General features: G+C 36.3%; 1 protein-coding gene across 1 annotated transcript in view; it reads left to right on the top strand.

The window, feature by feature from the left end:
• Positions 1 to 27,703, top strand: part of uxs1 (UDP-glucuronate decarboxylase 1) — a 51,633-nt gene that overhangs the window by 12,847 nt on the left and 11,083 nt on the right. The window contains exons 4-11 of the mRNA XM_066706151.1: positions 631 to 674; positions 1,782 to 1,842; positions 1,980 to 2,160; positions 4,702 to 4,806; positions 5,373 to 5,432; positions 6,748 to 6,869; positions 13,367 to 13,486; positions 14,334 to 14,377. Coding sequence (XP_066562248.1) covers positions 631 to 674; positions 1,782 to 1,842; positions 1,980 to 2,160; positions 4,702 to 4,806; positions 5,373 to 5,432; positions 6,748 to 6,869; positions 13,367 to 13,486; positions 14,334 to 14,377 — 737 coding nt within the window. The remainder of the gene's footprint in view (positions 1 to 630; positions 675 to 1,781; positions 1,843 to 1,979; positions 2,161 to 4,701; positions 4,807 to 5,372; positions 5,433 to 6,747; positions 6,870 to 13,366; positions 13,487 to 14,333; positions 14,378 to 27,703) is intronic.

The raw sequence follows: 27,703 nt of genomic DNA, 5'->3' as shown, positions 1-27,703 counted from the left end.
TATATTTTGTAAGTCGCCCTGGATAAGGGCATCTGCCAATAGATAAATAATAATAACAACATGAAACCAGATTATTTTGACCATGCTGCTCAAGGAAATAGCCTTCTATTTCAGCATATGCAGTGCATACGTATCGTAAGAAGACAGGATAATGAGCTAGCTTCTAAGAAAGTGGAGGCTGTTCCTGGAAGCCACAGTCCTGCAAGTTTTAAAGGTTTTAAAAGGTTTTTTCTAAGCCATCAATGACTGAATACCTTGAGCACATGTTCAATTTAGAATATTGAAGAAAGATAGATCATTCAATTGGATAAATTGTTAATGGTTGGAAGTAGTATAACACCAACAAGAAGACACTGCGGCTCTCCAAGAACAAGACTGATCAGTCCTACTCTAGAATAACTTTAATATCATTTTATTTTTATTTTATTGCTGTATGTACTCACACAAAATTGATTTTTTTTTTCTTCTAGGCTTGCAAACTCTTGGCAAACATAAATACATGGGGAGTTTGCTGGCAGTGCAAAATTGGTCCCAGTGTGTTTAATGGTGCTCATCATTATATAAAGAGAGAGGGCTCTTGTGAAATGTAACAGGTTATTAAACTAAAGTAATTTTCGTCTTCTGTTTCAGGTTGTTGCCCCTCTCCGGGAAAAAATTCGAGATTTGGAAGTCAGGTATTTTTTTTCTTTGCTAATACAAAATAGAAGACTAGCCTATATTATAAAAACACCATCACTGCATACATTTCTGAGATACAGTTTGAATCGCTTAATTTAGCTTTTAAATGTCCTGCTGGAATCCAATATGAGAAATAATACCTTTTTTCTCATCATGGTAAAACAACACTTTGAGCAGTAATCGCATCCTAATTTCTAAATCATAAAATTTTGAGCTCCAGATTATGGAGTGGGGAAAAAAGTCCATATTTACATATGACTAAATTGGGGATAGAGGATAGTTCTCTGCTGGTTACTTTAATCAAAATCTGCCTTAATTGGTCTTCTATATTTTTGCTTTTGAGGAAGAAGTATTTGATCATATTAATTTAGTAGATGTTTAAGACTCTGCGAGGACTGCCTCTGACCTTTAAAGGTTACTACCCCTGTAAGGTCTGACCTGGTCTACAAGCACCGCCCTCTGGGAGATACGATAGAGTTGGGAAACAAGAAAGTGGGCCTTCAGATCTCTTAGGAGGAAAAAGGAGGTTTTGTAACTTTTTACACTTGAAATAGGCTGTGGGCTAAGAAATGGCTCTTAGATGCCATGCCAATTGTATCAAGGGGGTAAAGGCTCAGGGATATGTCTTATGATGTCTGTTGTGTGCTGTCACAGAATTCTTCCACTGCAAATATGAATTGAGAGCAGATCTTGTTAGATGAGTAGTTTTAAAAACAACTCAAATAATGACAATGGCTTTCAGGAACGTTTTCAATCAAGGAATTATGTGATGGCACACTAACAGGTATGTTTCTGAAAACAGATGTGGATTAAAAATGGTAATTAAAGCTTTAATGCAGGCAGGTACAGCCAAAACTCTTTGAATGTAGCTAGTTTGCTTATCAGCATTCACAAGCAATGTAAAAACTTTATTTATTTTGTTGTTAGGACAGGGCGGTGTATGTTGTAAACATATTTAGTGAACAAGCTTCAGAGACGAACAACAAGAGCAAACAACTCAAGCAGCAAAGAAACAACGATTTAAATCTCAAATTAATTAATTCATATTATATTTACATTTAATCCAAATAACTTAATAAAATGTTCTTCAATATGTTTTTCAGTTTCACACAGAAGTATCCTCCAGTAAAGTTCCTATCAGAAAAGGATCGCAAAAGGATTCTGGTAAGTGTTCATTTTTTGACTTTGACAGAGCTAACTGACAGAGCTAATCCTGAAATATAACATTACACACAAATATGTCATGTCTCAACTGTTTACAGTAAACAGTATATAAATACAATTTATTTGTTCATTTGCAGATCACAGGAGGCGCTGGCTTTGTGGGGTCACATCTGACTGATAAATTAATGATGGCTGGCCATGAAGTGACAGTGGTAGACAATTTCTTCACAGGGAGGAAAAGGAACGTGGAACACTGGATCGGCCATGAGAACTTTGAGCTCATCAATCATGACGTAGTAGAACCCCTGTATATTGAAGGTGAGCACAATCCACTTAAGATCATTTGAAACAAAAAGAATGAATAATTTACTCATAGTGAATCTCATCTATGTGAAGAAATGTAACCAATTTTGCAGAGTTGTGTGAATGGCATTAGCTCCTGTCAACATGGGTATTGAATTCAAGGCACTGATTTCATTAAAGACATCATGCCACACTTTAGTAGTTCAAGGTGAAGACATTCAAGGTTAAAGTCTTGGATATTGCTTTCGAAACCTCAAAGTGCGTCCTCTGTAGCAACGCAGTGCTGTCTGTACTTGATTTTTATATGCGAAAATCACCAGTCCTGTCATCTTTCACAGTTTTGCCACATATCCTCATAGTGTGCAATATATATATATATATATATATATATATATATATATATATATATATATATATATACAGTACTGTGCAAAAGTTTTAGGCAGGTGTGAAAAAATGCTGTAAAGTAAGAATGCTTTCAAAAATGGACATGTGAATAGATTATATTTATCAATTAACAAAATGCAAAGTGAGTGAACAGAAGAAAAACATTTGCACAGTACTGTATATGTACAGGGTCAAACTGTTTTGCATGTGGACAATGATGAATTATGAAGGTAAGTGATTGTAACTTATATTAAAGTATAAATATATTCATGAGACAAAGGACGATATATACTATGTAAAAAAAAACCTGATGGGAGGATTTCTGTACTTTAATTTGTTTTGATTTATTGCCATTTCATTGCAACATAAAAAAATAAAGTATAGGTGATTGTTACCCTTGAATCATAATCCTTCTCTGTTAAACTTGCAATCAAGTTCTTTTGTTTTTTGAGAATAGCGAATATAATGTGGCAGAGTGGATTGTGTCCTTGGCCATCTCCCTGCGTGACAAGTGGAAGCCTTTGCTGATTTATCATTCATAAATGCAATTTTATAGACGTACAATCTAAATATATATTGTTTTTGTAACAATTAAGCAGCATTAATAATATTTTTAGTCTGAATGTGAGACAATGAAAATCAGCTGGCAAGACATTTTGCAAGAGATTAATTTAGTCAAAGATTTGTCAGACCATGGAACAGATGAAAGATGGGCAATAATAAAATATAAAGCAAATTTCTCTTTTTCGTTACATACTAAAATATAGAATTGTAAACCACATTTATCTATCATAAGTCCTAATTCAAATTGCATATGCCTTCATACAGTGTCCTATTATTTAAAATCTATTTTCCTATTACTACTTATAATGCATGTAATTTCTTTCCCTTGACAACTTCCCTTGACAAGCACAATGCTTTTGTAATGACTGGACAGCAATTTAAATTGTCTAGTTCATAAATTAGATCATGACTAATTATTTCATTTAATGTTGGTGTAATGTAAGAATGTTAATTAGCAGTAGCCACTGTCTCCTTTTTAGAAACGTCAGGTTATGAAATAATTAAGTGTCCTTACCAGTTTTCAGAACAAAAGCAAATTGTTTCAGGCTGATCTCCCAACAATCATATTTAGATAAAATGACTTCTAGTATTCTTATATTGTACTTTTTGTATTTTACCAAATGAAATGCATTAATAATTTAATCAACCTTTTCAATTAAAAAATATATATATGCTGGATTATATAATAATCATTATGATAATGGAGCCATTTGGGCAGACTGAATTAAATACAACTAAGAGTGTATGATTAAGTAACAATTCATTTATATAAATGTTTCTCAAGAACATATCAAGGTCATACCTTTGGCATTTTTATGAAATCATTTTGATCATACTGATCATTTTGTCGGGTGACAGATCACAATATGCAAACCCAACACACTGATGTCACTAAAAACGTTTGTATTTGAAAATATAGATTATACTTGGTTAAGGTAAGAATGGTTTGATTGTTGAAACAGCTTGTGCAAGACCTATTCTCGCAAGTAATGGTATAAATGGTTTAATACATACAAATAATGCTTGTTGCATTTCACTTAATAGAAAGGCTGAAACAAATTCGAAAGTTTAAGCTGTATGCACTATAACATTAGAGCATGTTATTACTCTGATGAAACCAAATAATAGGCAAGATGCTACCAGTTGTGCAAAATGGTGACTCTTAACAATGTGTTCATTGAGAGAGAGAGAGACTGTCTCCTCTTGGCTTGTGGATCAGAGGTACATTAACTGTGTTTATAATTCATTAGTAAGTGCAAGCCTTTGAATTCCATTAGGATGTTTGGAAATTCCAGTGCGATATGAATCTAGAACTTTCTTTTTCTGTATACCTGCTTACAGGATGGAAGAGGGAGAGACGAGCATGGAATTCCCTATAAACATAGACCACAAGGAACCTAATGCACATACTTCCTAACAACAGACCGCATATCAGACATTAATGAAAGATTTGAAAGTAAAGTAATGATCAAGAAAAAAAACAGAACAAAATGTTAATATTATTATTATTATATAGTACTACTAATTATAATGTGTAATATTTTTTAAACTAATCTTGATTTTGATTGGACATGTTCCTTTGTTGTTGTTTTCTTTTTGACTCAGTGGATCAGATATATCATCTGGCTTCTCCTGCATCTCCACCCAACTATATGTATAACCCAATAAAGACACTGAAGACCAACACCATTGGAACGTTAAACATGCTGGGTAAGTTCATTTTTTCAGTGCAGTGTTAAAAAAAAAAGTTATATTTCTGTTTTAGTAAGACTAATGAGAAAAGTGAACTAAACAAACCTTTCTTAGGTCTGCTCGGGTTAAAATGAAATCCTGCGTGGTTATCAGCATTGTTTTCACATTTTCACAGTGAATCTAAATGTAAAAGACTGAAAAATAACAGTTGTTGAGTTATGCCAACAGCATACATCAGTTTCTTTGTCCTTTTGCTAAATAAACATTTTATAATTTATTGTTATATTTTGACCATCAAATGTATATCAACTATATCTATAACTATAAACATACAATTTTGAAGCATAAAACAATATTGAAAAAGGTTTTTTTAATCATTTAATAAATCTTCATGTACTTCTGTGTACTTGAAATGTTTTCCCTTAAAAGTGACATGCCAACAATAATAGTATTCTCTAATTGCAGAAAATGGTACACATGGTGTTGTTTATAATGGGCCCAAATAAAAATCCTAAAATAGTGACCTGTATATTCTGCTCTCTTCATTAATGATTTTAAGGTAATTTTTTACTAATCTTTTACAGGTTTAGCTAAAAGGGTTGGAGCTCGTCTTCTACTGGCATCAACGTCCGAGGTCTATGGTGGTAAGAAATACGATTCCTCTTTTTATCATCCTCTGTATGTTTGGTCTAGGCTGTGTTTGATTCTAAACACTTATCTGATATGTCATAGTGCCAATCTATATGAAGGCTGTTCACCACTAATCGTATGGTATATGTAATGGTGTGTGAAATAAGTCAATTGATCATTCAGCACCTTCATTATTTGAATTATATTGAACTCAGGAAACTATGCTAGGGAACAAGGGGGAGGAATTTTAGATTCATACCTCATTATTTCAAGCAGAGATTACAGGTCCTTTTTATGTCATCTTGAAGTGTTGTTAGGCTATCTATAGATGTTGATTCCATCATCATCCTTTCATTCTGTTCCAACTTCAAAGCAAGTGATTATCAATACATTCTTGTAAATACATTATCTTAATTAACCTGCATACAGAAATTCACGTTTGGAGCAACATTGAGTGTCTTGATTACACAGTACATATTAAATCACCATAGCTACACAATGACAACATATTCTGTTGAAAAACATTTTTGCCAGTAACGATAAAATGTACCAGCTATTATCAAACAATCCAGAAAGTGAGTTTAAACAACATGGATTAATAGTTGTGCACCTGTTTTTTTTTTTTTTTTTTTAATGTGACCTCCAGTCTTCATTTCATTGTTCATTAAAGATGCCCTTTATATTTTTTTTCTTTTTTGATACCGTTCAGGAGTTCAAATCCCTTCCCAATCTCCTCAGTTCCACTCATGTATGTTCCATTCATATAGCCTGTCTGTGTATCCTAGTGATCAATACTGGAAATATGATAAATGTCTGCTCAAAGAAGCCAGATAAAGGTCTTCATTGCACGTTATTTTCCGAGGGACCACTGTACCCATAGGTTTTTACCATGTATTAAAAGACATATAGGCCTGCTGTGGTCACGGTTCTATAATGGGTCTCTCACCTGTGGTCATCCTTATCTTGTTTTAGTTGTTTGACAAGCCTTGATCAATATAAGCATCAATCTGAGTGTATTGACAAATGGAGATGAAAAACTATTGAATGTTACTACCAATTCAATTCCAGCTCCTGTACTCCCAATTAGACTAATCTTTAGCCATGTGCCATTTAGCATGTTGTAAATATTGGAGACAGGTGGGTTGCTGAATAACTCCTTTTAGGAGCCAATGCACCTCTTTTACCCCCTAATATGTGGGCACAGAGTGATTAATTAGAATCCACACAGGAATCACTTGGCATGTGTAAATGTGCCTAAGATAGCAGTTCTGTGGCAATATATGTGAGACTTCTAAATTAAAAGAAAACTACATTGTTGTTTCTTCACAGATCCAGAAGTGCATCCTCAGAGCGAGGATTACTGGGGCCACGTCAATCCCATTGGCCCTCGGGCTTGCTATGACGAGGGGAAACGCGTGGCAGAAACCATGTGCTATGCCTACATGAAACAGGTGGGAGCTTACGTTTCAAATGTTGATTGATGAAAATGCAGAAAAGGGTTAATTACAATCAAGCTCATAGAGGTCTGGGAAAGATAAGGACATATCACAGGATCTTCTTACCAGTTGAGTGAATCAGGTGCCTACTCGGTAAAGATGCAATATTTTCACAATCACTGTTGATTTTTTTTTTTTTTTTTTAATCAGCAAATTGTAGGTCTGCCTCTTATTGGTCTCCAGTTCCTTTGGTCTCTGAAAACTTTAAACTGTAGACTGAAACTGTGAAACTTTGTGCCATCATATGTTCACTTGGTCTTCAATGGCGAAAAATAACCGTAGACACTTCAAAATGAATGGGGGGACAAAATGCATTTTAATGCAGAGCGTGGTCAAAATGATTGCCCCGTTTAACATTTTGATTATATTTCTATTATCGTTTTCTCTTGAATAATCTTAATGGAATGAAAATAAATGTCCATAGTGATTTCAGTGATATTTATATGAAAATTACATTTTCTTTAGTACATTGTGACAAAACAAACAAAAACACTTTTTCAGAACATCAAGATGCTGTAATATTTTTGCCATTATCAAAATGACTAATCTAGCTCAAAATAATAAATGGCTTTTATTTGCATAAGCTGTGAAACTGAGTTCAATTTAGAAAAATGTTTTTTAAGAGTCAGCCCTTTCGATGAATGAGACAACTCGATGCTTTATTATGCTTTATTTGTTTTTAATCTGTTTTTCCAAATTCAACCGACAGTGAAAATGCACTCCCTACATAAAATGAGACATTACATTAACGTATTGTCAAAATAAAATAACGAGCTTTCACATTTCTCACTTAAAAAAATTAACTCTTCCAATTAACAAAATTAAGTACATCCTCAAACTCAAGTGGTGTTGACCATACTTCAAAACAAAGTGTTATTTGCATTGTCATCCCGTTGTCATTTTCACGTATGTGTTAAAAGGTTCCTTATCTCAATTTGGAACTAGTAAGTCTTTCATCATATGTCAGATTATAATAATAATAATAATAAAACAAATGGTCTGTAAGCCTTTGACCAAAAAAATATGGCTTTGAATTGGATCTATGATAATGTTTGAACCTTTCTTGTATACATTTTATTAAGGTTATATTTGGGTTAAATTATTTTGATTAATGTAGCTACATTTTGAACTGAAGTGAACTTTAGTGATTAAATTACTCTTAGTGTCGGGGGCCCAGTACACGTACGTTTCCGTTCCTGTTTTGGTTGCGTTTCTGCTGAGTTAACTCAATTGGAATACAATACTGTCAGGTTTTTCAGTTTGGCTCTGAAATGTAATTACACAATTCAGAATAAAGTCTGTGGATATTATTTAGGTGTTAGGCAAATTATACTAGTTACACCTTGTTTTTGCAAAAGCCAAATTTGAAGGTTTGGGGGTTGTTTGCTAGTGCATTAACATTGAAACTTTGAGAAAATGTAAGTTTTCGGTAACATACGAATATTAGGAAATTAGCTTAATAAGAGTGAAAAAACAAAAACTTTAGGGTGAAGTGGTCATTTAGCAAGGAGAAGTTGGTGGATATTGCCTCAAAGAAAAGATTACTGTAGTGTGTTTTATGTTATTTTATTAAGTATTAAGAGTCAAAGGAGCAAAGCACACATTCAGAACAATTTAGTTATCAAAAACAATATATGGGTCAATGACATGACGTGCATTTTTTTTGTGTCCGAAGCCATTATTTTCCTCAACATTTTTTTAAGAAATACATGTAATGTATAACATTTTTCTATGATATCTACTTTATATGGAATCAATTTCTTTTTATTTAAATATGATACATTTTTTGAGTTTTGGTGTTACAAAGCCCCAAAACATCAGGTGGTGCAACTGTCTGAACATACACTCACCTAAAGGATTATTAGGAACACCTGTTCAATTTCTCATTAATGCAATTATCTAACCAACCAATCACATGGCAGTTGCTTCAATGCATTTAGGGGTGTGGTCCTGGTCAAGACAATCTCCTGAACTCCAAACTGAATGTCTGAATGGGAAAGAAAGGTGATTTAAGCAATTTTGAGCGTGGCATGGTTGTTGGTGTCAGACGGGCCGGTCTGAGTATTTCACAATCTGCTCAGTTACTGGGATTTTCACGCACAACCATTTCTAGGGTTTACAAAGAATGGTGTGAAAAGGGAAAAACATCCAGTATGCGGCAGTCCTGTGGGCGAAAATGCCTTGTTGATGCTAGAGGTCAGAGGAGAATGGGCCGACTGATTCAAGCTGATAGAAGAGCAACTTTGACTGAAATAACCACTCGTTACAACCGAGATATGCAGCAAAGCATTTGTGAAGCCACAACACGTACAACCTTGAGGCGGATGGGCTACAACAGCAGAAGACCCCACCGGGTACCACTCATCTCCACTACAGATAGGAAAAAGAGGCTACAATTTGCACAAGCTCACCAAAATTGGACAGTTGAAGACTGGAAAAATGTTGCCTGGTCTGATGAGTCTCGATTTCTGTTGAGACATTCAGATGGTAGAGTCAGAATTTGGCGTAAACAGAATGAGAACATGGATCCATCATGCCTTGTTACCACTGTGCAGGCTGGTGGTGGTGGTGTAATGGTGTGGGGGATGTTTTCTTGGCACACTTTAGGCCCCTTAGTGCCAATTGGGCATCGTTTAAATGCCACGGCCTACCTGAGCATTGTTTCTGACCATGTCCATCCCTTTATGACCACCATGTACCCATCCTCTGATGGCTACTTCCAGCAGGATAATGCACCATGTCACAAAGGTCGAATCATTTCAAATTGGTTTCTTGAACATGACAATGAGTTCACTGTACTAAACTGGCCCCCACAGTCACCAGATCTCAACCCAATAGAGCATCTTTGGGATGTGGTGGAACGGGAGCTTCGTGCCCTGGATGTGCATCCCACAAATCTCCATCAACTGCAAGATGCTATCCTATCAATATGGGCCAACATTTCTAAAGAATGCTTTCAGCACCTTGTTGAATCAATGCCACGTAGAATTAAGGCAGTTCTGAAGGCGAAAGGGGGTCAAACACAGTATTAGTATGGTGTTCCTAATAATCCTTTAGGTGAGTGTATATGCTGATAACAAATTTGTAGTAAAAAGGTTATTTTACTCAGTAAATTTCTTAATCAAATAGTTTGGCATAATTGTATGTTAAATTGCTTTTAAATTATTAAAAGTTGTGAAACAGTGTTATGTTAAATGTACTCTATTTAAAAAAAAAAAAACTTTTGTCCGGAAAATGCATTTCTCAAAATGTCAAATGGCGCAAACCATACAAAAAAGCATTTTTATGTAATATCACTTTAAGAAAACTATGAACAGGAATATTAGCAATTCTCTCACAAATTTGAGTACTGGTAAAATGCATCTTATTACAGTTAGTGATGTCAGGTAGTGAAATGTCCTGCGAGTTCTTGATGGTTTTTACATTAGGCAGGATTCTTTCTGATTTACCCACTAATTACATTAAAATAAACTATTTCAACATTATTTATTTCCAAAAATTAACTGAGAATTTGTAATTTTTATATCAAACGCTAAGTATCTTCCTCAAACATCGAAATTGACTGGGAAGACATCAACATAATTACATGTAGATATTATTAGATATTAAACTAAATATTTTAATTATGCAATGTAATTAATTCAATCTAACAGGAATACTTACACCCCATAGCATCAAGGTTTTATGTCTGCTTTGACAGCTACACATTCTGTATGCAGTCACTTTTAACGTGCTACATCTGTGTAATTAGTATGAAGTATTTCTTCAATGTGCTTCAGTAATTTTTGTAAAAAAAAAATCCCTATCAATCCTGTCAAGTCTGCAGGGTTTTCAAATACATCCCTAATTATGGTTTCTATAATTTCTTTCATGTACATTTCTTGCCTATCAAATCATACCCTCCTATCCACATGTCTATTTGTAACTGGCAAAAAGAGTGGACCACTATCACAGCATGGTGTCAGTCAGTCCAGTTATCGCAGTCTCATTTCTGTAGATCAGTGCGTTGCATTTCACAACATGTTATCATACTTTCCTTGAAGGCTTCAGTCTGTTCTGGTGCAGATCGACAGTAGAGCAAGTTTGATTGTCTTGATTTTACAGTATTATTTTCGACGCAGATTGACAAATACCAACATGTATTGATTGAGCTTTAAACATGTTAAATGGGTGGTGGTGGGTTGACAACACTACACTATCATATATTGTATGATTGTAATTTAAAACAGGCACCTTATAAAAGTCAAAGAATATTCACACTAAGCTATGGACGTCTGTGGTTAAAACTATAGCCCACCAGTTTGGACTTGAAGGAGTTCTCTTTACAATGTCCAGGGCCTGGATGCTAAAGTGCAGTGTCAGTTAAGATCTCTGTGGTGCTAATTAAGGAGTGCCTTAAAAATAAAAACATCAAGATCAATAGGTGTTGCTGGCACTGGTCTTCCAAATGATTTAATCATCCTTCAATCTTCAAAATGCTTAACATCTTATGCATTCATTCCAATGGACATCATCTCAACATTATTGGTCATCCATCTGATGAGTAATCACAGGATCTATGATCTGCATTGCACTGTTGCATTTCCCTCTCCAGGGCTTCCTTGTTTTCTGCATTCTTCATGTTTGGAATATGACCCACACATGGAAAAGGCTGATTAGGATTTGGTGCCAATGAAAAGCTTAATTTATTCTTATTTTGCTGTTTGAAATATTTGAATGTGCTTCCTTTAATTTCATTAAAACCGTATAAATGGAAAATTACAAACATACAAACAGCCAAAGAAGCAATTGTTAGAAGCATCTCAACTCTTGACTATTTCCAAGCCAAAGGCAACTGTGTTATACTCTCCCAGTGGAGACAACTGTACGGTTTCATTTAATTAATTACACATTTTCATATATGTATGAAAAAATATATATGTCTGTGTGTATGTAGACTACATATATTTGTACATATTTAGTGTCTTAATTCTTCTAATGAAGCTTTCTAAACTTTTGTGGGATAGAGAGCTATAAGCCTCCTGCATCATTATTGTCATTAGATTGCATTGCTCAGCAATTCAAAGGGTTTTAAAAAGGAAATGTTCAGTCTCATTTTCGTGTTCATATCCCAGTCAGATTATTGCCTTTAAGAGCGAAACACATTTTAAAATGCAAATGATAAAATAATTATACTACAGTACAAATTAGTTCCAGTTGAAAGAGGATTAGGACCATTACATCGAATTTAATAGGATTAGCAGTAAAGCTCTGTCATGTTTCACTGCAGCTGTTGTTTAGGGGTGAGGTTGATTTAGAATTTAGGGTTTGTGCTTGGCTGAAGAGGATAGGGATCATTTAAAATCTTTCTCTTGCAGGTATCAACACTGTATGATTTTCTAAATTATTTATTTTAAAATCACCATTTTCATGAACATACATGAGATGGGTCAGAGCTTTCTGATCCTTATGTAGAAGAAAATAAAGACCTGTTGCTGTTTCTGCTATTTGTAGCACATATTGAATGTAGTAGTATTATTTATTTATTAGCAGACATACTTATCCAGGGCGACTTGTAAGTCTAGTTATTCTAGTGTCTTTCATGTGTGTTAGGGAGAATGAAACCAATATTTCAAAAGTTTGGTGTAACACAGAAGTATTTAAGGGAAACTAATGTAAAGCCAGCTTATTTAAAAATATTCAGTTCTAAAAATATTATTTAGCCCATTTAATTTGATCCATACAATTTTATGATTTCATATTTAAGGTGCTTGTTAAATAAAAAAACAAAAGCTGTGGCCTTAAAAAGGCTTATTCTTCAATATTACAAACTGGAAGATAACTCCCTAAGTTAGGAGCTCTAGGCATTTCCTTAGACATGCTTTTCATTTAAACTACAAAATGAGCTGAACAGTTGAATACTATGATTTTATTCAGTCAGGTAACCTTACATAACTTGGGGCTATTCAAAAATTGTGATACATTAATAGAAGAATTTAAAATCCTTCAATTACTGAGAATGCCAGTGCACTAATGCCAAAAGCAAGAATCATGCGCATAATGGGTCTACTCCTCTTGAGTTATTCATACACATGTTCATTCTGTACATAATTATCATGATCTAAAAGTTAATACTTGAACTCCAGTGCAGAAAACCTTTCACAGAACGGTGGTTAGTTTTCTAAAAGTCTAAAACTGCAGAGGGGGTCAAGGATAAGCTTTATTTTAATAAATTGGATTCCTGTGAGTATTTGAGTTGTTCTTACTAAAAGTAATAATAGGAAGCATTTGTATATATAAAGGCCCAGATGACCTTGGCAAAAGCTTGACCAAATGATGGTGTATTTCTGAATTATACAAGCCCTTTTACTGGAGCATTAACAAGAGGAATGTAAAGGTTTTCTATGAATACACAGGTCTGTATGCTGGATACATCTGACAAATGAAATGCTATCTGACTTCTGCCCCAATAGGAAGGAGTGGAGGTCAGGGTGGCCAGGATATTTAACACATTTGGTTCTCGGATGCACATGAACGATGGCCGTGTGGTGAGCAACTTCATTCTGCAAGCACTCCAAGGGGAACCTCTCACAGTAGGTATCATCCTAGTGAACTGTAAAAAGCTCATTGGTTTCCAATACTTTGTGTTTCGAGGCACTGACATACATTATGTATAGGGATGTAGAAGGAGATATTTGCTTGTTTAATCTCTTAAGAAACCCAAGATGTTTTTCTGGAGATTAATCGATGGACAGAATAGGAAAGGGTTTACCAGGCAGTCCTGATTTTGGCTGCTGTTTTTGCATTTAAACCTCCCTGGAGCATATTCTGTTAGTGCTCTTGACATGTGGAATGGTGTTGAAATATTTGAAAAATGATGTCCAAAGAGATTATTCACTTTTATTAGCCGTTTTCAGTGCATGACAAGCAAACACTTTTAATGACTGTGGCTGTTCATTATCCAAACTGTGAAATTTGTCTGTTAAATTGTAATATATATATATATATATATATATATATATATATATATATATAATTGTTAGTTTAGTTATTTATTTATGAGGAATATCCCTAAATGTTTTATGCCACTGTTTGGATGAAATTCATTTTCTGAAAATGAAAAAAACACTTTTTCTACATATATGCAATGGGTTTCCCTGAGGGATTAAAGCTACTTCAGAATCAAGGCTAAGAGTAGGCCTGTACCAAGGAATGTGAAAGAATGCTTCTGACTACCAGCCATTAAATGCCGTCCAGTTGATTTTTAAGAAGTAAATGAAATCAATCATCAAGGAAGACGTTCATTTAAAAAAAAAAAAAATGTAAAGTTACTAATGGTTGTCATATCATTTTAAGTATTATGTTTCAATTTGTTTTAACAAAGTGAAAGAAATTCTGTACTGTTTAGATTTTTATGTTTTTGATGTATTCTTATTTTAGGTGTATGGGCCAGGAACTCAGACCAGAGCATTCCAGTATGTCAGGTAAGAGACAGTTTGGTTTGAGATTTTATGTGAACATTCATATTTTAAAATATGTCTTTATTAATGTGCACTGTGACTATACAGCAGAGGCAAGGTAACTGGGACAGAAGTCATTTAATGAATTGCCAGTTCACTGGACACAAATGTATATTTCTGGAGATGTCCTCAATATCTAGGGAAAGAGAGAGACTGTGTTTGTTCGATAGTGGGAAGTGCTTGATCACGATCACATCACTGTACCCTGAAGTGTGTCCACTACACATATGGGATTGCAAGCCCAAGGATTTTATGGCAGCAATCCATTCATCATACATGTGGAAGGATAGACATGGTCCCAGCAGACTTGACACCATCAAAAGGGAGGCAAAGAACAGGACATTAGAACATTTTGTGGTGTGATGAGTCCCCAATGCTCTTCAATGCAACAGCCTTAAGTGTGGTAACAGCATTGATAACACTTCCATCCATAGCACATTGCCCTGATCGTTCACTGCAGAGATTGCAGTTCGACTGTGGGGGATTTTCTCAAGGGCCATAGTTTATTTTATGAAGGACAGTCTGTAGATGCTGTGACATTTTGGTTAAAAGTATACTGCCAATATTGATGGTATTTTGTGGCAAGGGCCTGTGCATCTCACTGCAAGAGTCACTCAGGCCAAGGGGGGGTCTGCGTCCTACAGTCTATAAAGCTATTATCCCTGTACACAATGCCTTCAAATATAGATTTATTTTAATAAATGTGTCAAGGAAAGTGGTTAGTAAATACTAAACCTTTTACACTTCACACTCTGTGACACACAAGCGTTCCCCCTAATCGCTTATGAGCACATTTTATTCCATTGACAGCAGTATGACATAGCTGGCCCCAACTGGAGGCACTCAGGGAATATGTGTTTTAAAGTGTGAGATTAATTAATGCAAGAAAGTCTAATGCTCTTAAAAATGCTATTTTAATGCTGTGTGTGATGTCGGTGATTTAATGCACTCTAGAGAAATAACTCTAGTAGTTAAACTCTTTGGGGTCTATTAATACTACTGGCCTGTAGCCAAAATGGTGGCAGTGGCTGAAGCTCTTCTAAATTATCATGTTTTTTGGGGGCTGTTTTGTTTGTTTTTTCACCCCTCTGTCTATATAATTTGCATACAACTTTGTTTTTTCCCAGAATATAGGAACAACATGTAATCATTTTCAAAACAGCAGTTTACCACTTTGTAATTTTATGTTCCATATAAAAATCCCACATTGTTACTTTGAGTTCAGTTCCCTTTTAATCAAAGAGATCTAATCAAAGATCTAATGTAATCCTCTGGTTATTTAATCATGCTGCTAATACTTGAACAACCTGAAGTATGTGGTTCCTAAAGACAGTCTTTATGAACTGTATGGAAGGAATTACTTTTCATATTGACATTCTTAAATAAGACTGGAAAATATATACATTGCCTTGATGTCTTTGCTGTTAGTTTGCATTTATAACCAAATCAGCAGGAAGATATTCAATAAAAAAATAAACCTTTGTGCATTTAGTTCAAGTGTTATATATTATTTTTAAAATTTAATCAACATTGATCAGAATCGTGCTATGCTTAAAGTATGTCAGTGACAGTGCATTGTTTTCCAGAGGGAATTACTTGTGTGTGTTTAAAAAAAAAAAAAGCTAATGCAGAAGCAGAATGTGATTGCTATCGTAAGTGATGATTCGTGATTTTCTCTGGGTTTTGCCTATGGGGAAAATCAGAGTTATCCAACAAATAAATGCAGCATACCTAGGGTGCAGGGTTTGAGGGGAAAAAAAACATGTAATAAAGAACAAAGTGTCAGAGGAAAACCTTGGAGGTTTCATTCGTCTCCGCAGTGTTATATACCTTGCAGCCGGAGGGCAACACAGAGCTGAAGATCAAGGGAAAGTTTTTAACCTGTCAGATTTGACTTGGAACATTCCTGCTTTCATCTCCTTTAAACTGGATCTATTTAAAATAGCCTAAGGAAATCTGATTAAAAAGCCACAACCTATCTGTTAGAAATACTGAGTAACATGCTCCGTCAAATTTTTTGAATTTCTTAAAACAGTTTATTAATTAATATAGTGTTGAAGCTTTCTTCTCTTGACTGAAAATCAAGCTATTTGGATCTTACAGAAGGGTTATTTTCCTACGGTTTCTGTGTATCCAAAGACAGACCTGCCAACCTGTACTTTTTTTGCATAGCATGCACGTATTTTGACATCAAAGTATGCTGGTCCGATGCAGAGCTGTGTACTGGGATGCAAGTCAAGCACTAACTGTCTTGGCTGAATGTATGTTCCTTACACGTGAAATAAAACATTTCTCAATGTTTTTCTTCACGTGTGACACATATCTCATCAAAAAAACATCTAATCACATTTTAATGCACATGATAATTAAAAAAACAATATAATGAAAAATCATTTAAAAATAGATTAAATACCTAATGTTCATGCTCCATAATTTCTTGAGATCCTTGTAGACTCTGTCACAGCAGGCTGGCAAGGATTTAAACCTTGAATCAAGGGCTGTAGCTCTGTGAAGGTAGTCTAGAAGATCCAGGTCTGTGTATCGTCTCTCCAAGTCCTGAGTGATGGCTGCCTTGGCCTCCCTGGTGGTTACACTGTCCTCAGAACCTGGTGCCACTGATTTGAGAATCATTGTCTTTAGAGGGAGAATCATTGATGAGGTGGGACGTGTTTCACTGCTCATGAGAGTTGTCATTGTTTTCAGGGGGTTGAGTAGCTGAATGAGTTCTTCTGCCAGCTTCAGTTCACTATCATTCAGCATGGCTATGTCTTTGACTGACTACTTCACAGCCTTGTCCAATACAGCAGAGTAGATGGCCTGTTGCTGTTCCACATAACGTTCCAGCATGTCATGTGTGGTATTCCAACGGGTTGTGACATCATGGATTAATTTGTCCTTTAGTATATTTAGCATCTCTTGCTTGACTGTCAAAACTTGGTGAGCGGTGGTGCTATTGTGAAAAAGTCACCACTATTCTGACCTTCCCTAGGAGGCAGGACACTGCCTTGAGAGAGACTGCCCTCTTGGCTGCGAGGTTCAGGATGCATGCAAAACATCCAATGTGGGGCCCAATCTCATCAGCGTCACAGATGGCATTCACTCAGTCACAGCATTCATTAATTCTAGGGCTATGTATGCACTTGTATGACTCTCATACAGGGGACGAGTTTGCAACACGTAGCTCTTCAGCTCCCAATCCAATACATAGTGAACCGTCACAGTGAGTTAGCTTTGAGTTGCTCTGGAGGTCCAACTATCAGTGGAGAGAGCAAGATAGGGTGCCTGTGTCAATTCATTTTCAGTTTTTCTCTGTGATGTTTAATGGAGTTTGGGAATTGCGTTGCTGCTGAAATGTGTGCGGGAGGGGATTTTGCAACGCAGTTCAATTTTTTTCATCAGGTGACAAAATCCCGAATAAGTAACCACCGAATAGGGCTGCAAATCTTTGGCTATGAATACTCCCACTGCTTTCGGAATTGCTTTGTTTTTCTGAATTTGTTGCAAATTGTTTTTGGAAGGCAGAAGTGAGAGATTGTTGTGTTTTTGCTAACGAGTGGACTCTCCTTGCTCCAACTACACCTGCAAGGGATACGGCCAGGTGATGGTGACGTAAATGACACATATTAGAAATGTTTCCACTCGAGTAGCTGACAGTGACAAAGCAATGCTTGCAGACTGTACTATGTTTGTTTATAGTCTTCTTACCCTCATCATTGTATTGAATGCTGAATCCAAAATGTTCCCACACAGTGGATTTGAAAGATGGAGGAGCCTCTTCAAATTTGCTTCTCTCTGTCTCGCTAGCGCTCGCCATGGTCATGATCCAACTGAGATGTCATTGCAAATCGTCCATAGGTTGTTTAAAGGAGAGGGGGTTGTGGTCACTGCGGTTGCCACATTTTGAGACATTGCTGTGGATTGCTGTGAAGTTTGTCAGTCCTCAGGAGCCCCCTAACGGACTGGATCCCCAAGAAGTTGCCTGCCTGTTCACAAGCTGCGCATCCGGTTCTGTGGATCTGAATGTACAACGTGCGTGTATCATGCAGTGCAATAAGTACGTTTTGGAAATTATAGGAAAATTACAGGCGTATAATAATTCCGCAGTTCACGTGTGCGTATTGAACTGTAGGGGGCAAACCGAACTGTTCAGCAACATACTGTATACCATTACATCCCTAGTGTATGTGTGGACTGGTCCATGAGTAGCACCATAGGGACAGTTACAGCAATGCAGAGAGTGAATTTCATGCACATTCATCCTCCGAAATTATTCCAAGACTGGCGACATAAGTCGATACCGTGTAAGTCGAGATGTTGATGCAGAGGCGTCTCTACTTGAAACCATCGTGACAATTCGAGTAAACTGCAAACACTTATATTATCTGTAAATAAGTTATTAGAGAGCTAAGAGATGATTTCATTACAATCACCTGTTAAATCACAATTTGTCTCTACATATTACACGTTCTCAGCATGGTAACCGCTTTGTCTCTCCCTCAAAACAACCACAGTGCGCAAGATCCTAGGAAACCGAATATACCGTAATTACACGTATACATGGAGTAGTAGAATACTGAACATAGAACATACTCCTTTTTACACAAGTAATTACGGTATCACAAATACTGAATATAAAAACACCAACCGCAGAATGAAGCTCTGGGGCTGATTATTGATTTAGGTTCCCTGCTTATTTTATATAATTCTAGTGCCAGATACACTCATGAAATTGGCAACCAGGGCTTCCCCCGTGGACCCCAAAGGTCCATGGCAGCCCCTATACCCCTGGCCTAGGTTTTAGCGCCTTTGGTGCTCCTCTTCAGACTTTCACATTTTTTCATCTTCATCCACTCTCATGTCTGAGTGTTGGAAACAAAACTAATGTGTGTGTGATGCCTTCTTGCAGCCATGCACGTCATAGCAAGGTTAGCTAGAACTAAAAGTGCACTATTATTTTAGGTATTATTAATTGACTGTGCTGCTGTTCACCTTATTTATTCATTAAATATTGTCTTTTATCTGAAGTATATGCATAATATATTGTTTTCTGGTTGACTACTCAAAAAAAAAAAAAGTCCAGGGTTGGCAGGTCTGCGTAGACATCATGTCATGGTCCATTCCACTTATTGCTTTACATTACTCCTACAGATGGACACCAGTTCAAATCTAAAGGACAAGCATTATAGGGTATAAATCTTAATCTGTTTAATGTAAATCGTATCATGTACGCTTCTTAAATGTTCGTGAAAGCGTAAGGTATCAGACTTTGTACTTCACTTTAAATAACTTGGAAGATAAAAGTTTTAAGTTCATTCATCATCTCATTCAATTACATTTTTGTTTTAGTTGTTTATACACTCACCTAAAGGATTATTAGGAACACCTGTTCAATTTCTCATTAATGCAATTATCTAACCAACCAATCACATGGCAGTTGCTTCAATGCATTTAGGGGTGTGGTCCTGGTCAAGATAATCTCCTGAACTCCAAACTGAATGTCTGAATGGGAAAGAAAGGTGATTTAAGCAATTCTGAGCATGGCATGGTTGTTGGTGCCAGACGGGCCGGTCGGAGTATTTCACAATCTGCTCGGTTACTGGGATTTTCACGCACAACCATTTCTAGGGTTTACAAAGAATGGTGTGAAAAGGGAAAAACATCCAGTATGCGGCAGTCCTGTGGGCGAAAATGCCTTGTTGATGCTAGAGGTCAGAGGAGAATGGGCCGACTGATTCAAGCTGATAGAAGAGCAACTTTGACTGAAATAACCACTCGTTACAACCGAGATATGCAGCAAAGCATTTGTGAAGCCACAGCACGTACAACCTTGAGGCGGATGGGCTACAACAGCAGAAGACCCCACCGGGTACCACTCATCTCCACTACAAATAGGAAAAAGAGGCTACAATTTGCACAAGCTCACCAAAATTGGACAGTTGAAGCCTGGAAAAATGTTGCCTGGTCTGATGAGTCTCGATTTCTGTTGAGACATTCAGATGGTAGAGTCAGAATTTGGCATAAACGGAATGAGAACATGGATCCATCATGACTTGTTACCACTGTGCAGGCTGGTGGTGGTGGTGTAATGGTGTGGGGGATGTTTTCTTGGCACACTTTAGGCCCCTTAGTGCCAATTGGGCATCGTTTAAATGCCACGGCCTACCTGAGCATTGTTTCTGACCATGTCCATCCCTTTATGACCACCATGTACCCATCCTCTGATGGCTACTTCTAGCAGGATAATGCACCATGTCACAAAGGTCGAATCATTTCAAATTGGTTTCTTGAACATGACAATGAGTTCACTGTACTAAACTGTCCCCCACAGTCACCAGATCTCAACCCAATAGAGCATCTTTGGGATGTGGTGGAACGGGAGCTTCGTGCCCTGGATGTGCATCCCACAAATCTCCATCAACTGCAAGATGCTATCCTATCAATATGGGCCAAGATTTCTAAAGAATGCTTTCAGCACCTTGTTGAATCAATGCCACGTAGAATTAAGGCAGTTCTGAAGGCGAAAGGGGGTCAAACACAGTATTAGTATGGTGTTCCTAATAATCCTTTAGGTGAGTGTATATATCTTTGTATATACCTTCATATTTATACAGAGTAACCTGAGGTAGCACTAATTAGGATCTGAATCAAAAAGCTAGTGTTGGTGTTGCTTGCAGTTGAGTAAGTAAATCAGCATTCCTGGCTTCGCCTTTAATGGGATTATTTACACATTTCAGTAATTGAGTTCAAGGTATTTCAAAGCATGAAATCTCCATTTTAATTTTAAAAAACAGTGGCATGTGTCTGTGTATTGATTGATAATTCCGCTCTGGAGAACAGATTATGGCTCTTTGTTTAATGATGGTACATTTCAAATCCTGGAGAGAGAAAAAAAAATAGATGTACTGTTTGGGGTCACATTCATGCAATCTATATCTGGCATATTAATGTGTGTTTGTAGCAGAAGATAAGACTTTAATTGAATCTGTCATATTTCATTCCCAAGCTGCAACAGATTTCAGATGGAAATATATTGAATAGTTTACTTTCATAGTTGGAGGTCAAAACTGTGCAGAATATTTGAAGGTCATGTTAAATACATAACAATACAAAGTTTGTTCAACATTTGTACATTTTTTTATTGACTAATTAAGGTGAACTGATCAGTACATTAATGTGACGTATGCAAGGAAACTCTGGTTGCTCTGGGAAGTTGTGCTGTTGGGCCAGCAGGTGGACCTCTTCCCAATGCTTTTCTGTTGTTCTCAGATTAACTCCTAAATTGTCCCAAATTGATTCCTAAATTGTCCCATGTACATTCATTGGGTAAGTAATATATCACTCCTCTATCCTTGTCTGCAGTGTAGTGAGTAGCTGGCACATTAGAGGCTGCTGGAAATTGCTGTGGTTAATTATCATTTATAATTACAATTATTATGATTATTGAATGCTAAGAGGTCCATTCACAGAAGGCATTCTTGCCATCATTTCCTGAGGTAACTTAATTTTCGTATTTCATCCAGCCTGCTGCAGATCCGAGAGCATTCTGCATTTTGTTTTTTTTTGGGTGTGATTCAAACAGGGTAAAGTCAGGAGTGCCCAAGAGCAGCTCTGCAGCTCTGAGGCTGTATTCAAAGGACAAATATTGTTCAAGTTGGACGACACGCTGGAAAAAAAAGTATTTCTAGTGAAGTCAAAAGCAACATTTGCCATATACAATCCTGTATATTATTATTATTATTATTATTATTATTATTATTATTATTATTAGTATTATTATTAGTATTATTATTATTCATAGTAGTAGTTAATGAGCCCAAAATTGAACTTTTCTGTTTCATGTTTGAACTGAATTGCACAGGGTTATCCAATGTCTATATAATGTTACATTATCTGCATAAACTGTAAACACTTTGTGATGTGCATGAGAATTAATGCAAATTAAGTGTAAAAAGTATAGGTGCCTACTTATTTGTACACGTAGTTTGTATTCATTAATTGGGAATTACTGCAACGAAGATGGTCTGAGAGATAATTTCCATGAAAAATAAGGTATTTTCAAGTATATGCTATATCATGATCCTTGCAGCAATATGGATGCATTGTTAAGGGTCAATAGATGTAATGTCTAAAGCTTCGTTAAGTTTCAGAATGAAGGCTTCTTTTAAGCGAGAGACTCTTCCCTCCAGGCTAAAAGAAGAAGAAAAGAAAATTGCTGTGTAAAATTCAAGTTCATAACTGCAAACTGCAGGATATATGACAGACATTTCTTTTTATCCATAGTGGAGCATATTACATGCAATGTAAAACTGAAAAAATGCCCCAACTCATTTTATATATAAGTCATTTCCTGGCCCCATTTTTCACCCTCTGCTGACAGGTTTTTACCAGAAGCCCAGCACAGCTTTGTCTCCTCTTTCCTGATTGTTTTAATTTAATCCCTTAAAATAAAAAATCACAATAGTCCAGGCTAAATATGGCAATTTGAGAGTGAACATGGACATTTTCTTTGTCTACTGCATTAGACTGTTTGATCTAGGATCTAGCGGTCTAATGCAGAAGACAGACAAAGAACAATGATTCTGTATGCAATAACATTCATACATGCACTAGAATACCTTACTTGGAAGGCTATGCATTTAAAACCATTTATCTCATAGTCCTAGGTGGTGTACAAATATGATATAAATGGTGCTTTAGGAAGCACTACATCAAAGCATATTAGTAATATAAGGGCTCAGGAATAAATACATTTAATGATTAATGAAAATCAACTAACGTAAACCAATTACATCCTTTTCATGGTAGGTCATTCACTGCACATTTGTGTACAATTTGCAATTACAATTTCACAATGCAGCTGGTTTAAATGTTGATGGAAGTCACTGGAACTTGCAGAAGGCTGGTGCAGATAAAATGTGTGAGGAAAGAGACGCATGCCCTTCTATTCCTTCTCGACAATCACCATTCTTCAACAATTCAATCTGGACCTCTGTATGGTTTAATATTGCTTAGAAATCAGCCACCATGGAATCTTTACCCCTAGTAGCATTAGGACACTGGTTCAAAGGGATCTCACGATTTGATTAAAACCATTCTTGGCATCATGTTGAAGGTATGGCTCATTGGTGATGATTGAATTAAGAAATGCCCTTGAAATGAACCTTGCAGTATTTGTTCTTTCTTTTTGATGGACAAGGCTCCACAAACTAATCATTTCATTGGCTTAAAAGGTGTGTAAACTGCAGTTTTGCGGGCAAAACAAAATAAGGTTGTTTAAAACAAATGTACATGTCTTCTCAAAAATGATACATTTTTAATTGAAAATCATACCCGTGATAATCAGGCAAGGGAATAAAAGGAAAATTCATGCTCCTCTTCAGAATGAAAATCTGAAAGTCAGTGAAATTTGGAGCAGATACTGTGTTGTGAGTAATTCTCTGATGGTCTTTGTTCTTAACCGCTAATGAGAGGTGATGTGCAACAGTGCCCTGTCTGAATGCCAAATATATTATATTCGCACCATTGTTGCAGCAAGATTGTGTAACTCATGTATGAATTTAAGGTTTGTGTATTGCTTCAGAGAGGACAGGTGCAGTAGTCTGTGTAGCTGATTTTTAGAAAAAAAAAATCATCCAAGGCCATAGAGAGAACAGAAGACACAGGAGATGTCTGTGATCAAGTTTAGGGTACCTCATTGACGTCATCTAGTTGCCCAGCAGCCAAAGGGAGTCATCTTGTATATGATAGTATGTTCTTTAGAAAAACTTTAGATGCGTCTTCCCCACTGGCCATCTCCAGAGCGCTTGGTTGTAGCTGAATAAACTATTTTGGTATTATTTCAGTTAAATCAGGTCCTGAGTATTCCTTGTCCGCCTATCTGTTGAGGGAGTAAAATTTCTCCCTATCAAGAGGCTTTCATAAAATTGTCAGTCTAATAAGCAGCAAATGAAAACTCAATCACAGAATCTACTCCATCCACTGATGGATGACAAGTGCATGTTCTTGTTCAATGAAAAAAATCAACCATAAAATAGTTGTAAGATGTGAATACAGATATTATTGCCTAATATAATTGTTAAATCCTGGCCTCCCCTTAGAACAACCTCACAAATTAGGCTTTTGAAAACTTTGAATGGTGCCTGATTTCAAGAAGTTTTCTACTTGACAGTTATCTCCGCCATTTGATATTCAAATCTGTTCCCCTGATGTCCTATATTATCAATTCTTAAATTGATATACTACTTACATTAGCAGTCTTATCTTCTGCTACAAACACATATTAATATGCCAGAAGATATGAATGGCAACCCTACTAAGGAGGGAGGAAAAGCGATGGTGATTTGTCTTGTGCCATGACAAATTGGAAAGAGCAGGTATCTACCGAGACCAAGCAGAGCAGTGCCAGGAAGAAAACTTTGTCCTCCTAGATTCATTTGAATGCCATCTAAAGTATATATAAATTCACATATTTATGGTTGTTATTTGAACTTGTACCAGTAGCAATGACTAGTGTGGCAGCTTACTCTATTAACATGAATGCCATGTGACATATTTTATATAGGACAACTGTATTAAGTACCTCTGTCTCTAATCTACAAAGTGAATGCTATTGTTTCAACCGAATTCCTATGGCATGCCATTGTGACATTTAATCCTTAACCAGATGTTAATTAGTATGCATTGTTGATATCAAGAATACAGTTGGTGATATCAATAATTAACTGCCAATTGTTGATCTCAACAAATGTATTTTGATATTAGAAATTGTATTTGTGATATCAGAAATTGTATTTGTGATATCAGAAATGCATTCTAATTAACATCCGGTTCTATTTTTGATACTAAAAAGGCATACTAATTAACATCTGTTGACGTGTAAATTAACCCTTTATACTCCGCCCCATTATTTTCAGGTCATTATAAAAAAAAATGTATCAAATAAGTTTATCAAAATATAAATAATAAAATATAGAAACCAGAGACCAGTAACTTTCAAACGATGTCTGACTCGCGTATGTAGGGTCTTCCTGGCCTGAGCTATAGGCTTGTGAAATCGGCCATTTCTCAGTGTACAGGACTGATTTGCATATGCTCAAGTTTTTGTTTGTACTCTTGTTTTGATTACCCCTTATAATGCGAAAGGCCACAACTTGTTCTTTCATTTGATATAACATAAATGCACATGGTACGAACTATCAAGGAGAAACATAAATAAAGAGGAAAAATGCCAGTAGAGAATGGAAATACCGCTGAGGTTGTTCAGCAGTGAACAGGGCAGTGTCAGACATTAACAATGAGATGATGCCAGTCGGAGAGCAGAGTTATTCACATCTACTGGGGGAGTAACTATAACACGGAAAGCAGACGAAATCAGATGTTAATTAGTATGCATTTTTGATATCAAAAATAGGAACAGGATGTTAATTAGTATGCATCTTTGATATCAAAAATAGAACCAGATGCTATTGATTTATGCATTTTTCATATCAAGAATTCAATTTCTGATATACAAAATACAATTGCTGATATCAAAAATACAATTGTTGATATCAAAAATACCAGATCATTTTTGATATCAGCAATTGTGGATTAAATGTCACAACGGCTTGCCATAAATTCCTTACTTTGAATTAATTATTTATTAGATCGTAATAACATAAAAGAGGAGGATACACAGCAGCAGTAAGAACTACTTGCCTCTTCAGCCCTATCAAACAAAGGGTTAATGCACAGGTGTGAGAGAACATTGAACACAGTTGTATTAGTAGTGGCACATCCAGTAAAGCCAAGAGCCATCGATTGGTCAATCCCTGTCCAACACTGGATACAATGGATACAATGAGTCAATACAATACAATATGTAGCATATTGATCGAAGAATCTCATTAAGCTGTTTCTGTGAATCTGCTTCCTGAGCACGGTTAGTTGATTTGTTTCCAGCATTTTCACTTTGTATAAAGATTTGCCTAGTATTTTCTGTTCTACATACACTGCCTCTTGATTGCAATTTGTGCCCTGAACTAGTTTTTGTTGAAATGTGGTTTTGACAGATGTATGTGAAACTCATTTAAATGCAGGTCATTGGTCATGTGAAAAGTGTCTCTTATTGTGTAAGAGAGAGAATCTCATGCAGTTGGGGAGAGAAAACCACACACACAAAAACAACTTTCACACAATCTGTTAACTTATTATAAATCCCATACACAAGGATTATACATACACATATCTTTACACTGAAACATTTAAAAAATGAACCCTTTCTTTCCATCTTCAAATGTTTTAACAAAATCCATTCTAATTGACCTACAGTAGCCAATCTGTGTTTTGTTTTCTTGCTGGTTAAACATAATGAAACTATGAAAAACAAAATGTACATCCATTGAAACTCACCACTCGAATTAAGTGACATGAAACATCGCTGGTAATTGAAGAATTTAAAAAATCCTGTTAATTCTATGAAGAGGATGACATGTACAGTGAGGGAAAAAAGTATTTGATCCCCTGCTGATTTTGTATGTTTGCCCACTGACAAAGAAATGATCAGTCTATAATTTTAACAGTGAGAGACAGAATAACAACAAAAAAATCCAGAAAAACGCATTTCAAAAAAGTTATACATTGATTTGCATGTTAATGAGGGAAATAAGTATTTGACCTCTTCGACTTAGTACTTGGTGGCAAAACCCTCGTTGGCAATCACAGAGGTCAGACGTTTCTTGTAGTTGGCCACCAGGTTTGCACACGTCTCAGGAGGGATTTTGTCCCACTCCTCTTTGCAGATCCTCTCCAAGTCATTAAGGTTTGGCAACTCGAACCTTCAGCTCCCTCCACAGATTTTCTATGGGATTAAGGTCTGGAGACTGGCTAGGCCACTCCAGGACCTTAATGTGCTTCTTCTTGAGCCACTCCTTTGTTGCCTTGGCTGTGTGTTTTGGGTCATTGTCATGCTGGAATACCCATCCACGACCCATTTTCAATGCCCTGGCTGAGGGAAGGAGGTTCTCAGCCAAGATTTGACGGTACATGGCCCCGTCCATCGTCCCTTTGATGCGGTGCAGTTGTCCTGTCCCCTTAGCAGAAAAACACCCCCAAAGCATAATGTTTCCACCTCCATGTTTGACGGTGGGGATGGTGTTCTTGGGGTCATTCCTCCTCCTCCAAACACGGCGAGTTGAGTTGATGCCAAAGAGCTTGATTTTGGTCTCATCTGACCACAACACTTTCACCCAGTTCTCCTCTGAATCATTCAGATGTTCATTGGCAAACTTCAGACGGGCCTGTACATGTGCT

Source organism: Amia ocellicauda, chromosome 6 (genome assembly GCF_036373705.1).
Source record: "Amia ocellicauda isolate fAmiCal2 chromosome 6, fAmiCal2.hap1, whole genome shotgun sequence".
Classification (NCBI taxonomy): domain Eukaryota; kingdom Metazoa; phylum Chordata; class Actinopteri; order Amiiformes; family Amiidae; genus Amia; species Amia ocellicauda.
This window is presented reverse-complemented; position numbering and strand designations above follow the sequence as displayed.